This window comes from Cricetulus griseus, chromosome 3 (genome assembly GCF_003668045.3).
Source record: "Cricetulus griseus strain 17A/GY chromosome 3, alternate assembly CriGri-PICRH-1.0, whole genome shotgun sequence".
In the NCBI taxonomy this organism is placed as follows: Eukaryota; Metazoa; Chordata; class Mammalia; order Rodentia; family Cricetidae; genus Cricetulus; species Cricetulus griseus.
In genome coordinates, this window is record NC_048596.1 from 262775183 (window position 1) to 262792034 (window position 16852).

The 16852-nt window shown below is 43.0% G+C and overlaps 1 protein-coding gene across 1 annotated transcript in view; it reads left to right on the top strand.

Moving 5' to 3' along the window:
- Phactr1 (phosphatase and actin regulator 1) overlaps positions 1-16852 on the top strand; it is a 462322-nt gene that overhangs the window by 402162 nt on the left and 43308 nt on the right. Inside the window, exon 8 of the mRNA XM_035442934.1 lies at positions 15727-15974. Within this exon, the coding sequence (XP_035298825.1) occupies positions 15727-15974 (248 nt within the window). The remainder of the gene's footprint in view (positions 1-15726; positions 15975-16852) is intronic.

The following is a 16852-nucleotide window of genomic DNA, read 5'->3' on the forward strand; positions in this document are numbered from 1 at the left end:
GGGAGAAGATGTTTCCATCTGAGGTGAGGGGGCTATATTGCCAAGGGTAGTGATGGCTGTCCACTGAGATGTACAGTCTGGAAGGCTCAGTGGACTACTACAATAGCCAAACACAAGTTTACCATGGGATGCCATTCTGCCTCCCTGCCAAGTGATGCATGTTGGGAAGCTGTTGCCTCTAACAGTTCCAACTTGATTGCTTTCTGATAATACTCACCATTGTTGCCAAAGGAGAACAAGATTTAACTTTGTCCCTTGCCATTTGTTCCAACTACCAGTGTTGTTAATGAGAACAGCAATAGCTCAAACTTTGAGTGACACCTTAAAATATAGCACACATACACACTGCTGACATGTCCATCACTAAGGAGACTAAGTAAAGAAACTAGGAAAGGTTGAGGAAGTTCCCCAATGCCACCTACCCAAAGGATACCTCACAAAATGCTCATTACCCATTTGCACCCACACTGCAGAAATTAAGAACAATTTTCAATACTTTTATAGCAATTAGATGGGATCTTTCTGTTTGTTGAATATTAAAAGGCTTCATTTTTAAAAAAGAAGTTCAATGTCACAAACATTAATTTGTGACAGGTTGGAAATTAAAAGAAATAAAAAATAAATAAAAATCATTGCTTCAAGGGCTAGTGTAATGGCTTAGTGGATAAAAGCACTGGATGCTCTTGCAGGAGACCTAAGTTTGGTTCCCAGCACCCATGTAGCTGCTCACAACTGTTTGAAACTCCAATTCCAGGGAATTTGGTGCCCCCTTTTGTCCTCTGTGGCACCAGGCATATACATGCAGGAAAACACTTATACACATTAAGAGTGAATCTTAGAAGAATGTTATTTCCACAAACATATTTAAAAAGCAGTGTCCTATATAGTAGAATGAGGGTGCAAACCTTCAAACCTGGGTCCTTGCACACACACACACACACACACACACACACACACACACACACACACACACACAACCTACCTAACTCTCTCCTGTAGCTGTTTCCTTAAGACATCAGACTTTACCTTAATCACATCATTCCATGTGATTTTTTTTCTCCTATGACCACCATTCAGGGTATAAGTTTTTATGACTCAGATGAATTTTGGTTATCTAAAGAGAGATACCAGAAATAGTATATTGGGATATTGCGTAACATATTTTCTCTTCAAGCACTCCATTTCACAGTATCTGTGGCTATTTCTGGAATGTTAAAGTCAATTTGGAGCAATGGTACCTCTGTAGGTCCCTCACTGGGCTGGGCTCTTTAATAAAATGGATCCAAAGAGAGCAGACCAGGACAGAGAAGAGGGGGATCTCTACATACTTTGTACCAAGCTGGGCCCACCACCTCCTCATGCCTCCTCAGCTGTCACCCAGGCCAAGGCATAGGCTCCCCTCATGCAGCAGGACAAAAAGAATCAACACATCCATCATTTTGACAAGACCACTCATCCTGAGAGAGAAAATCCTCTTCCCAAATAAATACAAATTGGGGAGATTTTTTTTTAAGTGTCCGCATTGTCTCCTGGGAGTTGGAGAAGGATCTGAGAGTAGATCAAAGTCACTCGCCATTTTGTCCTGAAACAAGAGAACTGTTGTCTGAGGCAATGCCTCTCACCTGTTCCCTGCCCAAAACCTCCAACATGATGTCAGACTTCACATGTCCAAGACTCACAGGAAAGGAATTATTCCCTATCCACCTAACAGTCCCCAGGGTCCCCAGATGACACTGTGAAGAGAAGAACTATTACTAACGTGATTGCAATGTTCTTGTGCAGAGCCATGGGCCTTCCCATGGTTGTTTCCTCAATGTCCCCTGAGACGGACTAGGAAGTCCCCTATAGAGCATCATTCCAGAATTGTAATCTCATCCTGAAGATGTTTTACTGTGAAAATCAAATGAGGAGTTAAGCAGCGTTGGGTTTTGACACATACTTTTGTGAAAGGGAACTTGATGGCAATGTAGGCAACCAACCCCTGTCCATATTGGATTCCTGTTTGTCCGCTAATCTCTGCTAGGGGAACTTTGATAAGGTCCAAGACAACATTCTCATTATGGGGATGGCTTGATTAAGTTATAAGGCTTTTCCTGTATAGCATAAAGTTCCTTCACCTCAACTCTGGTCTTCCTTTCCTGGGAAACACTTTCAAATCTTTCAAGAAATCTACAGTGTTCTCTACGTAAGGGTTTCTCTAGATCTTTGACATTTTGTGCATGTTCCTCAGAGATGACTTTAAATGTTTTCAGATTTTTACCCATCTGACCCTGTCACATAGTTTATTTATAGTGTAGGTTCACCAGGTTTAGGGCTAGGGACATAGAGCACAAGGAACTAGAAACTTGCATGGTCTGTATTTTTCCGCAGTCCCAAAGAGGTTTCATATTTATCCGGCCTCATGGTCAAATGAGTATGTTACAGGATCAGGACTTGTATCTCAGACACACTGCTTGTTAGCAATATGACCTGAAGTGTGTTACATAGCCTCCGTGGACTTCCATTCCTCATCCATAAAACAAGGATAACACTAGCAGACCAGCTTTATTAGGGCTCTTTGTGAAGATCAAATGATTGAATCAGTCCTAAACAGTCAGATCATTGTGCAACATGCCATAAATGTCCAATAAATGGCAGTAAGCATTAAGCAAAATTATATAGCACATAAAATTTTTCTTCAGTGCCTCTAAAAGGCACATTGCAAATGGATTTGATCCCATCTTGTTGCAGGCTCTGTGTGTGTGTGTGTGTGTGTGTGTGTGTGTGTGTGTGTGTGTGTGTGTGTGTGTACGTGTATGCACACACCAGTTTCCTTGAATTACATGGTCTTTATTTCTCTCCAAAACGAGTAATTTACATCTTTTTGAAAAGTGACATTTTACTATTTCAAATGTTATGCAGGGTTTTTTGTTATTATTATTTTTACTCTCTACAGTAAGCTCTGCAGTCTAATTGGTATTCATTCTAGAACTTGGACTTTCGATTTCAGCCAGCCTCTGACTTTTTCTGAGGTCAATCCATTTGATGCTCTCTGTGCTCTCATTTCCTGATGCCAAAATGGGCAAAATGAAGTGGGTTATGAGGGGATTCTAGAAAGATCCTCAAGGGACTGTGCTTTTACAGAAGTCTTTTCTTACTCGATTAAAGGCAGGTTCATACCTAGCATTGCTCACACAGAAACTTAGGGTCATCCATGGCGAGCCCTACATCTGACTGTCATCAAATCCTCTCTCCACTCTGCTGCAATCTAGAGATGTCTGCATCCGCCTCCCTGCCCCCTGCTCCTGACCCTCCCTCTCGCAGACATCTATGGTCCTCACCCATGTAGCTATAGTCCTCTCCTACCCCAGCACCTGCCCCTTCTCCCCATCCAGCACAGTGCTCAAAGAGACAGTGTGGCCCACTCAGCAGTTCATGTACATGTTTGCCAGGGGCTACATTAAGTACCACAGATTGTATGACAACACAGACATATTCTTTCCTAGCTCCAGAAGCTGAAAGCCCAAGATCATGGTGCCAGCATCCAGCAAGGGCCTCCTTTCTGTGCCATCTCAAGGTGGAAAATGAGAGCTTGAGACTGGACAAGGGTGATAAGTGGGGTTACATCTGCTTTATAATGAGTGTACTCTCATAACAAGGACCCTACCACCTTGATAATGACGGTCTATTTGTGAAAGCAGAATCCGTGTGATCTAACCACCTCTCAGCGTGGCTGCATTGGGGCTTAGGTTTCTAGCGCATGGATTGGGGAGAACACATTCTAATCGTAGCCCCTAGCCATGGGAAGATCCATCAACAACTCCTTGCCAAATAGCTGTTGTGGAACAGGTTTCATGTCTGGTGCTGGGGAGAGAATGAAGACAACAGAAAGGATGGCTCCTCTGAGCAGAGCCTGGCATCCCTGGGAGGGCAGGCTGAGTAAGCCCATCTGTGAAGGGTACAGAGTGGGAGCAGTGCTTATAATAGGACTCCCAGTTGTTTAATGGGAGGGGCGCCTCAGGGTAGTCTTCTCTGACAGCTAAATTGTGGACAGATGATGGGAGAGAACATTCTAGTCATTTCAGAAGAAGTAACAGTACACACTCTCCAAATGGGTGAATGAGACTTTCCATATGATAGGGGGCTAAGCTGGCAGTTAACACTCCAAGTTTTTAGGAGATTGATTGTAGAAAATGAAAATAAAAAAGAGAGGATAGAAGACTGTAATCACATATGAAGAAGGGCCTCAGCACCCTTTATGAGGGCACTTAGAGACCTCTAAGAGAGTTTGGACAGGAGAGATGCTACATACCTGTAAACCTCAATCTCAGGAGGCAGAGAATCCAGCCTATACCACACAGTGAAACCAAACAGTGGGGGGTGGGGGTGCGGCAGGAAAGAAAAGGAGAAAGGAAGAACACCACCAACAAAACAGTGAAGTATCTTCCAGCAACAGTTCCAACAGGTTTACTAGTGTACCTACACAGGGAAAAACCATACAGGTCATGCAATATGCTAAGGGCCTGTCCCAATCAATTACTCTGTATATGTTGGAGTTAGTTATTAATACTGATATGAAACTTATTAGAAACAGAATGACTCTACCTCAGCTCATATATGAGGTGAATGTCTTCATACAGACCGTCCAGAATGAGCATGGTCAACCTACCCTAGGAAGGTCCTATAATCTGCAATTCCTGGCAGTACCTGTTGAGCACTGAATGCCAATCATTGTGACAGATATACAGAAATAAAACACTATGCTAGGGACCTAGCTCTGTGGGTAGAGTGCTTGCCTAGCATCAACAAAGGCCTGGGTTCAATCTCCTGCATCACATGAATCTAGGGACAGTTTGCAATCACAGCCCTCAGGAGTGGAACTAAAAGAGTGTCAGTTCAAGGTCATCCTCAGCTTCCTGGGAAGTTCCAAGACAGCCTGGGCTACAGGGAAGTTTGTCTCAAAAGACACCGTATTTTCTTTGAAATATTGATAAATATATTTGTTTATACAACCCCTTTTTGCTTTTGCATGTTGCCTAGGGATAAAATTGTTGCTTGTTGAGAATAATGAAAAAGGAATCCTGTTTAAATTGGACACAAGAAATTGAACTCTACAGCATATCCCCCAAATCCCTTCTGTCTCTAAAACTCTATGATCTCATGATTATTTTTGAACCTTTCAAAGAGCCCACTTCAACTTATAACCCTAATTCTGTTTGGTGGTATTAGTTTCTTTCCTTCATGTTGTCTCAAGGTCACAGGAAATTCTAAAGGAAATATTTGGTCCTGAACTTAGCAGTCCCTCAGTTTCTCTTGCTCTTGCCAGTATGGCATTAATATTGATTGCATTGGCTTACAGTTGTAATGTTTCACCCTCGAATCTGGGTGTCCTGTGGCAAATAGCAGACATGACTTGTTGCCTTAGCAGATTGAAATTCTCAAGTCTCACTGTGACTCACTGATAAATTGGCATGGATTTGAAGTTGTATTTTGTTTGTAGCAAAGGGAAGGGCATGTCATTGCATGCTATGTATTTCCAGGGGAAAGTCTTCCTTGTCCATAGAGAGAGCTTCAAAATCCCATGCATTTCTGGCTCAACGTTTGCCCCCGGTGCTTGGAAGCCAGATTTACCAATCTCCTATTTCAGGTTAGTTCTTTGATCTCAAGGTATAAACTTATCCTTAAGTGCCACTCACACCTAGAGTTTTTCAAGCTTTAACTGCTGTTCCAAGGTGTGTGATACAGTCTCAGTGTACGTTGATCTCATTCTGAGCAAGACTTGCCCTCCCTGCGTAGTGGGCAAGTCAGCCAGCCAGGTGGCAAAAATTGAAATGACATGACGCCTATGAACACAGCAACATGTCTTCCAGCTGTGAGACCAAAACTCTCTCTGGACATTGGAAGTTGTCCTCTGAGGGATAAGTTGGCTCTGGGTTGGGAACCACTCAGATGCCCTGGACTATCCACAGTGGCTTTCTCAGGCTGGTTCTGTGTGACTGCTTCTAAAGCAACTTCAGTATAATACCCAGAAATTTGCAGTGACTACTGCAAGATGAAGAATCACCAGGTTCTATTGTGTAGAGTCCTGATTTGCAGTGTCTCAGACCGGCATTCTGGGAGCTAAATGGACACTCATGCTGGGTTCTGTCTAGTAAGCTGTTTGCAACCCCTCTTTAGTTCCAGAGCAGTCATCCATATTAATACATGGGTTCCAACCTAGCTCTCGAGCCTCTCCCATTATGCACCAGAGTCACCCAAAGTGTCACCATGGTTTCCAGAGTCTTGCTCACTAACCCCTCTGAGGGTAAACAGGTGAAGGCCATCAGATCTACCTTAAGCCATTCACATCTGAACTCTTTGATTTTAAGTACTTGACTATTTCTGAATCAAATAGACATTAGTGCTCCTGGTTTGTGTTTACTGGCCCTCTTCCTACTGACCAGATAACGTATAAAGCAACCCATCCTAGCTTCCTAGAGAGGGCCTTTGTGAATTGCCTCTGGACAATTGAAGATAATGATAAAACTTAACACATTTAAATGAGCTTGTCTCTGCTTTAGAACACCACTAAGGGGTAGATTAAATCATGATTTTCCCTTATCAGAGTAGAAAAACCCTGGGTATTTGTCCAATATCACAGAACTGGAAGGAAACAGGCTCTACTGACGTAGGCAGCAGGACTGTAGGACCTTAGTCTCTCCATCAGGTCTCTAAAAGTCAGGTGGTATTTATAAAGGTACCTTAGGCCTTAGTCTCCCAGGCAAAAAGGTACATCACTACTCCCCATCATCTGAGGAGCTCCAAATAGAGTAATAAACACAAGCACGTGAAACATTTTCATGATGCTACTTAAGTGTGCTAAGGAGGTGTCATGGGAATATCTTTCAGACAACCTCACAGATATCATAGGTGTCTCAGAAAAACACATTGTCAGTGTTTGAAGTCTCATTGCATCTTCCCTAAAACATGCAGACTGTGGCAGTGAAATGACTCAGTAGGTAAAGGTATTTGCTGCCAATCCTGATGACCTGAGTTCAATCCCTGGGATCCACCACATATTGGAAGGAGAGAACCAACTCCTAAAAGTTGTCCTCTGACTTCCACACAGGTGCAGTGGCATGTGTATGTGTGTGTGTGTGTATGTGCGCACGCACATACACACACACACACACACACACACACACACACACACACACACACGTAAATAAATAAATACCTTTCAAAGCTTTCATGGTTGAGAAGGGTATAATTACTATCTTGGTTCCATAGATGAAAACAACATATGATCACAGTAGGGATATGATCCTGGATCTTCTCACCCCAGGCCTAGAGTTCTTTCCACTAACCATGTGTCTACCTTCTCCCAGAAAGTCAAGGAAGTCTATTATTTACCCCTAATGCCCAGTCTGAATTTTCTCTTCGACAAGCATACTGGGTACGAGACACAATTTACACAACAAATTCATAACAGTGGGTTGTAGTAATCTTTCTAATGAAAAGCAAGAATCGCAGATGTTCCTACATCCCGCCTATTCTTTTGAAATGCATTTTCAGTGAAGAGCACCAGAATGAGAATATATTAGGAAACATACAGGTGGGCTTGAATTGACTTGGGTGCTACAACTGTTTTTTGGGTGATTTGGATGGTTATAGCACATGTTTGCGGGTGACTAGGTGTACAGAGAGAGCAGGCTAGAAATGGAAGAGAGATTAGCGACCATTACCAAGCTGTGTGATTTAGCCTAAGTGATAAGATATTGTCACCATCTCTCTCCTCTCTCTTCCCTGCCCTCTTTCCTTCAGTGTTCCATCCCTCTCTACACGTTAATTATGTATTGGTTTCTCATCTGGTTTCTCACTAGCAATTAAGCTCACAAGGACAATGACTTGATCTGTCCTCGGGATTTCCCTAGAAGCTAGAACAGCCGGAGAACTTTCATTTGTGAAAATCAATGGACAACAACAGAGTTTGCCAAAAACAGGAACCTAGTGTTCACAAACTAAATACTCAGTGTAAAGGCGTTTGGAAAGCTTAAGTGTAAAATGGTACTATTTTAGTGAGAGGCCCATGTGCAGAACTCTCTTCATTGTGTCCTCCTATCTCAATGGGAAAGTAAAAGCTACAGCCTCTCTTCCTTGCCCACCTCCACCAAATCCCATTTAAACAAGTTTGGAAAACTCAGCTGTCAATCAAGGAGAATAAAAAGAATACAGGATGAAGCTGGGCATGGTGGCAAAAACCTGTAATCCTAACACCAGGGAGGCTCATGCAAGAGGATTCCAAGTTCGAGGCCACCCTGTGCTGTAGAGTGAAACCCTGTCTGAAAAAGGTAATTACAGGGATTGGAGATGACTTGGTTGCTGAAGTGCTTGCCAATCAAGGGTGAAGATCTGAGTTCGGATCCCAGAACCCACATAAAAGCTAGATGCCACAATGCATGTCTGTAACCCCAGCACTGGGGCCAAATGGGAAATAGGAAGATCCCTGGAACCCATAGTCCTAACAGAACTAATGTGCTCTGGTTTAGTAAGAGACCTTGTCTCAAAAAATAAAGTCAAGCAGGATGTGGGGGCACACATCTTTAATCTCAGCACTAGGGAGTTAAAAAGTAGGTGGATCTCTGTGAGTTTGAGGCCAGCCTGGTCTACAAAGTGAGTTCCAGGACAGCAAGGGCTGTCACATAGAGAAACCCTGTCTCAAAAAAAAAATTTAAAAAATAAAGTTAAGAGAAAGAAAGATACCCAATGTCAACCTCTGTCTTCCATATATGTATGCATATGCATCCATGCACACAGACATACACTCATGAACATGGACATATACCACACCAGAAACACCCACAAAAATGACAAACAAAAGAAGAATACAATAACACCCCCTCAGATATTCATTTTCCTGCCGCTCAAACGGTCATGTGTTTTCAAGTCTCTAGTCTCTGAAAATGTAGAAATTCATATTTGGTGCTGGAAAGAACTAAAATATTGACCCTAGTTTTAGTAATTCACAAAGAAATTAATGTGGAAATATCAGCAAGCAGTTGGGTCATTCATCAGAGGTTCCCTTTCAAGAGCACTTCCAGACATCCCTTTGTCTCCATCGAATGGCAATAAGCTGGCGGGTTGAAAGTTCTGTAACCCACCATCCATGAGTGAGAAATTACTAGTTAATGAACGTCTCTGTAGCTACATAAAGAATTGAGGGCAAGTTGTGATATTAAAAATCACTGTCATAGGCTGAGAAGATAGCTTGGCCTGGAAAGCAATGTCATTAATACAAATGACAAAACGTAGGGTGGGCATAGTCCATGCTTATAATTCCAGTGCTTGGGTATGTGGAGACAGGCAAATCCCTGGGACCTGCTAAACAGTCATCCTGGCTTATTTGGTGAGCCACAGTTCACAGAGAGACTCTGCCTCAAAACAGAAAGCAAACTGGATGGCTCGAACACATCAAAAAAAAATCACTATTTTAAGCCTTAATCTCCCTAAAAGTTTTTGAGGATAACTGTAACATCATTCCTAAAGAAAAGCATGCAATAAAAGGTTGCTGCTCTCTGGCATTCATCTATGATTAAAATGGACCAAGAAGACATTCATCTCCCTCAAAGGACAGAGAAAATTTATTAGCCACAAATATGACATGGAAAATGAAGTTAAGGTCTAGCAGGAATGAGCTGTAATTTCATCTGCGTGAGTTACAAAGAGAGTCTTCAGAGGGGTGAGAGCAATCAGCCCTCTTCCTCTCAGAGACCAAAAACGTGTGAGAAATTATGCTACAAATTGCATCGCCTACGGCTGAAAACTGACAGAAATAGCCGCTGAAGCCCAAGGAGACCGTTCATCAGCTTCGTTTTAAGAGAGCGAGTGCACATTGTACGGTGGGCCAGGATTAGCTGCTAAGATAAGAAATGCACCATTACAGCATTTGTTTTCCCTTGGACTTTAGTCAGCAGGAAGCTGTGCTGTTCCCTAAATAGGGTAGGCTACTCAGCCTTCCTGAGTAAAGAGCGTATTTTGAGTTCCTTTTTCCAGAAGTTGTAATGGGTTTTAATGAATTCATTTTTCTGCCTGTCCTCTGTCCTTTTGGGGACCAATGATCCATATTTCTGAAACTGTCTGAGATTTGATACATGATGAGTAGTGTCATATACAATACACAGGCTGACCCATACATAGCCTACCCCTTCCCAGCACTCTCCGTTTCTCATGGTGAAATCAGTCGTGGTATTCGTACTTAACTTTGTCTCTAAGTTTCTGTAACTGTCTTATCTCATGCTTGACTGTGTGAGCAGTAGATGTGGTACTAGAAAGCAGAATGTGGACCAAAAAGTTGTGGGCCAATCACTGGCTGGACCTCCTGGTCCTCGATTCCTCCTCAGTCAAATGGAGAGATGCTTTTTGACCTCATGCTGCAAAATCAGGGGGAGATGCTGGTGCTTTTTATATGCTGATGTTTGTAGATGGACTTTCTTTGAAAACACCAACAGGTCATTATGATAGATTCATTAGCAGGTGTTAGTACGTGTGAGTGGTGGTGAGGTGCAGGGGTGTGTGTGTGTGTGCGTGTGTGTGTGTGTGTGTGTGTGTGTGTGTGTGTGTGTGTGTGTGTTATTTGTGTGTATGAGTATTGTGCGAGTGTGTGTTGAGATCTCTCCCTCCCTCCCTTCCTCCCTCCCTCCCTCCCTCCCTCCCTCCCTCTGTCTTTCTCTGGAGCCTAGGCAGGTTTCACACTCCTGTGTGCTGGGTTTATAAGCATGTACCACCATTTGGATGGTTTTATATTTTTGACCTGAAAAATCTTTCTGGACAATGGTTACCAAGAAAATAAAAAAAAAAAACAGTCAAGCATTGGAAGCAGGCAGGATTCCTATTGAAGAAAGCACAGTAATTGAAGCACACACTCTCTTTGGACACACTTCCTTTTTTATCCTCTTGAGACTCCACACGATCTAGTGGGTAGAGGCCAGAGGCAGTACTGGGTCTTCCACAAGGCTCAGAACAGTTCCCAAGGCAAAGAACTGTCTTGTTCGAAATGCTAAGTATAGCAATGTTGAAAAAACCTGGCAAGGCTCACCATTAAAGAAAAAAATATCTTTGTCACTGGTGGTTCCTAAAATGAGTTTAGGACAACCTTTTATAAAAGTTTTAGTGTCTGATTAAATATATAAGTATTAAAATATCTATCGTGTCTATAAAATGTATTTAACATGTTCTAAATATGAGCAAGACCCTCATGCTCATGTGGCCACACACCTTCCTCGATGTGATGGGTGTGGCCATACCCACCTCACTGCAATGGGTTACATCTTTCTAAAACTGTGGGCCAAAGTAGTTCCTTCCTCCCTTATGTTGCTTCTTGTGAGATATTTGCTCAGAGAAGCAAGAATAGGAACTATTGTAACCAGCCATGGCAGTGGGTGAATGGACAAATCCTGACTTTCTGAGCCCATTGTCCAGTATGAGCCATTGACCTTGGTGCCCAGAAGTGGCCTCATCTATTACTTCCCTGATTAGTAAGACATTTCATATCCAGCCTGTGGCCTGAAGCTACAGGAGGCCAAGGAGAATTATGAATGAACCCAACACACAGTACTTCAAATGTTCAGAGATTGTGTGTGTGTGTGTGTGTGTGTGTGTGTGTGTGTGTGTGTGTGTGTGTGTGGTTTTTGTTTTGTTTTGTTTTTTGTAACTGGACTGGAAGGATCTGGAGTGTGATCTTGCCAGATGACAGCATGGTGCTGCCATAGTAAGGGTAGGACAACTCAAAAGCATGTAGTGAGTAACAATGCCATGCTTTACACATGTTGCTGACAAGGCATGGTGTGTCTTCCTCCTTCTACGGGCACAGCTAATCAGTCATGTGTTCAAGCTTTACATTCTTGTAAGCATCGCAGTTCAGTTTTTAAATTCAGAACATTATTACAGAGTGAGTTCGAATCCTGGCCTCTTCCCTCATTATTTCTATTTATAGGTCAGTTAATTATCTTCTCAGAGCCTCAGTTTCCTGCTTCTTAAAATGAGGGTCACCATAACATCTCTCATGCAGGGCAGTTATCAAGATGAGATGGGATACTGTGTGAAATTTTTCTAGAATATTCAGTAAATGTCCCGTTTTCACCTTCCTCCTCCTCTCTGTACGGTTCTTTCCCTTATGTGATTAGAATTTCTTTTCTGTGTTTATCTAAGCCATTAATGAAGGTGCTAACCCATCTGTGATGCCTAGAGCTCCACAATAGACCACTAGATGACCCCCTGAAACTTACAGAACAGTGCCATAATCAATACTCTTTGAGTATGCATATCAACCACTGCCAAGTGCACCTGAGTATCAGTTATGAAAGTCCATATTTCTTTTATTCTGCAGAAGCTGTAAGCAACTAATAGGTGTCCAACTTGTTTCTGGCATGATGCTAGGCACCAGACACAAACATCAGCAAAATGTGGCTCCTGCCACCACAGAGCCCACACCCTTGGAGAGAGAAGGTGTTAGGTGGACCTTTTGTTATTGACAAAAACCTGGGGAAAACAGTTTCTGGCGGTTGCCTTCATTATTAACCTGACTGGCTTTAGAATCATCTAGATAGCTGATGGGGTACACCTGTAGATGTGTCTGTAAGCAGGTTTCCAAAGAGAATTGACTGATGGGAAAGACCCACCGTCAGATCAGTGGGCTAAGGACTAAGCATAAAAGAGAAAGGGGGAGAAGCTAGCCATATGCTTATATATTCATATGCTTATATAAGCATATCCATATGCTTATATATTCATATTCGTTTGCTCTTCCCCTCCCCATTCTAAAGCTCTCTCTGTCTCTCTCTGTCTCTGTCTGTCTCCTCCCCCCAACTCTCTGTGTCCCATTCCCATTCATCCATGAAGCAAACACCTCTCCTCTGCTATTCTCTCCACCACCACGATGTCCTAGCCAAGCACATGGGACCAAGAAAACATGAACAGACTAAACCCTCTGAAACCATAAGCCAAAATATATGCTCCTACCTTTAAGCTGCTTTATTGAGTATTTTGTCATAGTGATAGGAAAAGTAACTAACACACAGTTTAAGGGATGACAAACTCTGGTCCAGTGTTAGAAGTTTTGGTTCATAGTGGACTGATCTCATTGCTGAGAGCCAGAGACAAGGCTAAACATCACGGTGGCATGAACACAGGGCAGACAATGCTGACTTAGAAACAAAGACAGTGGCAAACAGGAAGGGACTAGGGCAAGATAACCTTCAAAGACATTCTCCCAGGGCCCCACTTCATCCACATACACCCCACCTTCCATCAGTTCTACAACCGCCCAATGGGCTATGCAGACTCTGAGTCTACAGTGAACACTTTATATTTGTCAGTGCAGCGAGGTGCCCTCCTGTGGAATCCTGTTCTACTCCTGATCTCAGTCTTGTCTTCGAGGAGAAATCACAGCCCCTTCTTTATCAAAGACCACCCATACTAGTTGTACTTCTCTATTGCTGTGAAGAGACACCCTGACCAAGGCAACTTAGAGTTGAGACTTACGGTTCCACAGGGTTACAGTCTATGACCATCATGGCAGGAACCATAGCCTCAAGCAAGCAGGCAAATGGGCAGGCAAGCAGGGCATTGAAACAATAGCTGAGAGCTCATATCGTCATCCACAAGTTGGAGGCAGAGAGGGAGCTAACTGGGAATGGTGTGAGCTTTTGAAACTTCAAAGTCCATCCCCAGGGACACACCTCCCCAAATAAGGCTACACCTCCTAATCCTTCCAAACAGCTCTACCAACTAGGGGCCAAGTATTCAAATGTTTGACCTATGGAGGGCCAGCCTTATTCAAACCACCACACCGCCTATAAGGTTGAGTTTCTTATCTCTCTTACTCCTTTGTATTCACTTTGTAGCTTCCTGCCTGAAGGCACTCTTGTTTTCCAGCTTCCAACATTTCTTCACACTAAATAAGAATATCTATTATTTGCTTCCCATTCTTAACTCCCAGATGTCTATCCTAAGCTCTATGCCTTTTAGGAACGATGCTAATTAGATTATGAAAGTAGAGAGGAGAGAAGGAAAGGGTAGAACAGAACACAAGCCATGGGATTACATTTTTTGTCTCTGCCACCACCCACCACCCCCACCATGATATCCAAAAAGCAATCCAGGCACAGTGGGGATTTAGTTGCTATCTTTGCTCCGTAGGAGGGGCTGCCTCGAAGGGCAAAGCAGTAAGGTGTCCACTCAGTCCAATTTATGGTTAAACATTGTATTTGTCACCCTGGAGACCGTCTATCATCTGTTCTACCTACCTGCTGCTCCCATTGCTGCTTCCAAGCAATTAGCCGGGAAATGGGTCATCTCAAACTACTAATCTCTAATAAAACACTACGTTTTTTTGTAAATACATGATTTTGTCCTATTCAGTAATTGTTGTTTTTAAGCTGATTTAGTCCATTGCCTTGAACATCATAGCTCATCAGGTGTTAACTGGATTTCCCATTTGTGTCATTGAAGAATTATGTGGAAAATACAAAGAGAAAAGCAACCCTTTGGAAACAGTGAAAGGAAGAAAGTTAATTGAATTTAAATTAGACACAGCAATAACTTAAAACCTAATTGAAAGCTTCAAAGGCAACTCATGTTTTCTTATAGCACAGTAAGATCCTCTAGGATAAAAGATTTTACTGTAAAGCTTTGATATATAATATACCTTCACAATCCGTTTGCTTATGAATGTCAAATACTTTTTGATATAAAAATGTATTGAGATTCCCATAGTCAGAAATCGTTAAAGGTGTGTACAAGTTCTATTTTTGATGACACTAAAAAGGAATAAAAATTTTACCTGAGCCAGAGATATATGTCAGTGGTAGAGTACTTGACTAGCATATGTGAGGCCTGGGGTTCAGTCCCCCAAAACTAGATAAAAAGAGTAGGAGGAGAAAAATGGGAGAAGGGAGAGGGAGAAAAGGGGAGGGAGGATGGAAAGAAAGAAACAATGACATATTTCAACTGCCATAGTCCCATTATTTTTGCTGGACATACAGAAAGACTCTAAATTGCTATGAGATCATCACATAATGACGTGTATTTTCCAAGTGTCTAATAGAGGATGCTTTAGCTTGTCTTTTTAATTGAAAATGTATTAAATCTGCATTGATTTCAAGAGCATCATTCTTAGAACCCTGGCCAAGAGGGTGAGGCAGGAAGTTGGGCTAATGTTACCTGTGACTGCCTGCTGAACCATCTTTGGGAAAGACCTTCCTCTAAGTGGTCCGAGGCCATGTCCTCCTTGCTGTCCAAGCACAGGGTTCAGCCTTTTATTCATCCCAGCTCTCCTCTTCCTCTGTATCTCCATCCAGAGCATGTCAAACTATTCTCCAGTCTCAGTCCCTGCCACTGCGCTGCATAGATTTTTAAAACTAGAGCCTCACTTAATAGCTCACTTGAGATCAAGTTAGTCTTTAACCCTGTTAGGATGTAGGTGGGTGGAAGAGGAGCCCCACTTTAACGGGTTCAAAGTGCGCCATCCAGTGGCTGTAGGTTGTTGTGCATCCAGCACCACCATCCATCCAAGGTTTCACTGCCTCCTCCATCAGGAAAGCACTGCCCTAGAAGGACAAGTTATAGGATAGGCAACACGATGAGCTATGAATCACATTGCCTGGGGGATCTTTGTCTCTGAGAGAGGGACAGCTGAATTTTAAAGCAGCTCCAAGGACTGCCTAGGATGTGTTGGCTAAGGTACATTTCCTTTGTTTTCTCTTTAAGCAGCTCTGAGCAGAGAGTCCCCTGTTCCACTTCTTACCACAGCTCTGGTTTGCACTCAAGTGACGGTGTCACAAAAGCAGGACCCATGGGCCTTCCGGAAATAAGACAAGTGCCAACTGTTGTGATTGAATGTGATGACAATAAAGAAAATGTGCCTCATGAATCCGACTATGAAGACTCATCCTGCCTGTATGCTCGCGAGGAGGAGGAAGAGGAGGACGACGAGGAGGACGACACATCGCTGTACACCAGTATGTGCGGGCAGACTTCCCACGGGGGTGGGGGAAGCACGGTACTGTAAAAGCAGCACACAACAGCTGTCTGAAGGTCTGCTTTTAACTGAGCCCTAGGTCACAGGGTATCTAAGGGACTTCTTAAGGCCCCACTTCCTTAGCAGTAATGAGAGAGAGGGAGAGTAAATATCACCTATCCAGCTTCATAGCTATATACATTGCATCATTATTTTATCACCCCATTCTCCTGCCTTGGCTGCTTCCTTGAAACCTAACCATCTTTTTCAAACAACAAGGAGCCGGGGCGGGGGCGGGGGGAGCCTAAAAATCTGCTCTATGTGTATAAACCTAGCTACTGTGTATTCAGCGTGTTTATGTTCAAGTACTCGTCAACTGTAGAAAACCTGAATTTGAGTTCTCCGCTGAAGACCTGCAACTATTTTAATAAGTAGAGGAAGCAAGCTGATAATCACTCTGACCATGAATAACAAGGTTTTAATGGTGAGAGGGTAGCTGTAGCTGACTTGGTGTCAATTGTTTAACAAGTGAATTTATCATAATAGCAGCCATGTGTTGACTCTATAGTGTGTTCCCAGCAATGAGCTAAGATTGTGTTCTCATGGCTGTCTTAAAACAGTCTCCGGGCATCAACATGGTTCCATTTGACTTGTAAATGGAGATAATGGAGAAGGAAGACAGAACCATGGAGGTGCAGTCAGAGACTGAAATGACCCATTAGTGGAGGCCGGGAGCCACTGAGCCTGTCTACCATGTGGTACCTGACAGTAGACGACTGTGTGCCAGGGCTTCTCACCTTAGCACTACTGGCCTTTTGGACCATATCATTCTTTGTTGTGAAAGTGGTCCTGAGCATTACAGTGTGATTAACAGCCTCC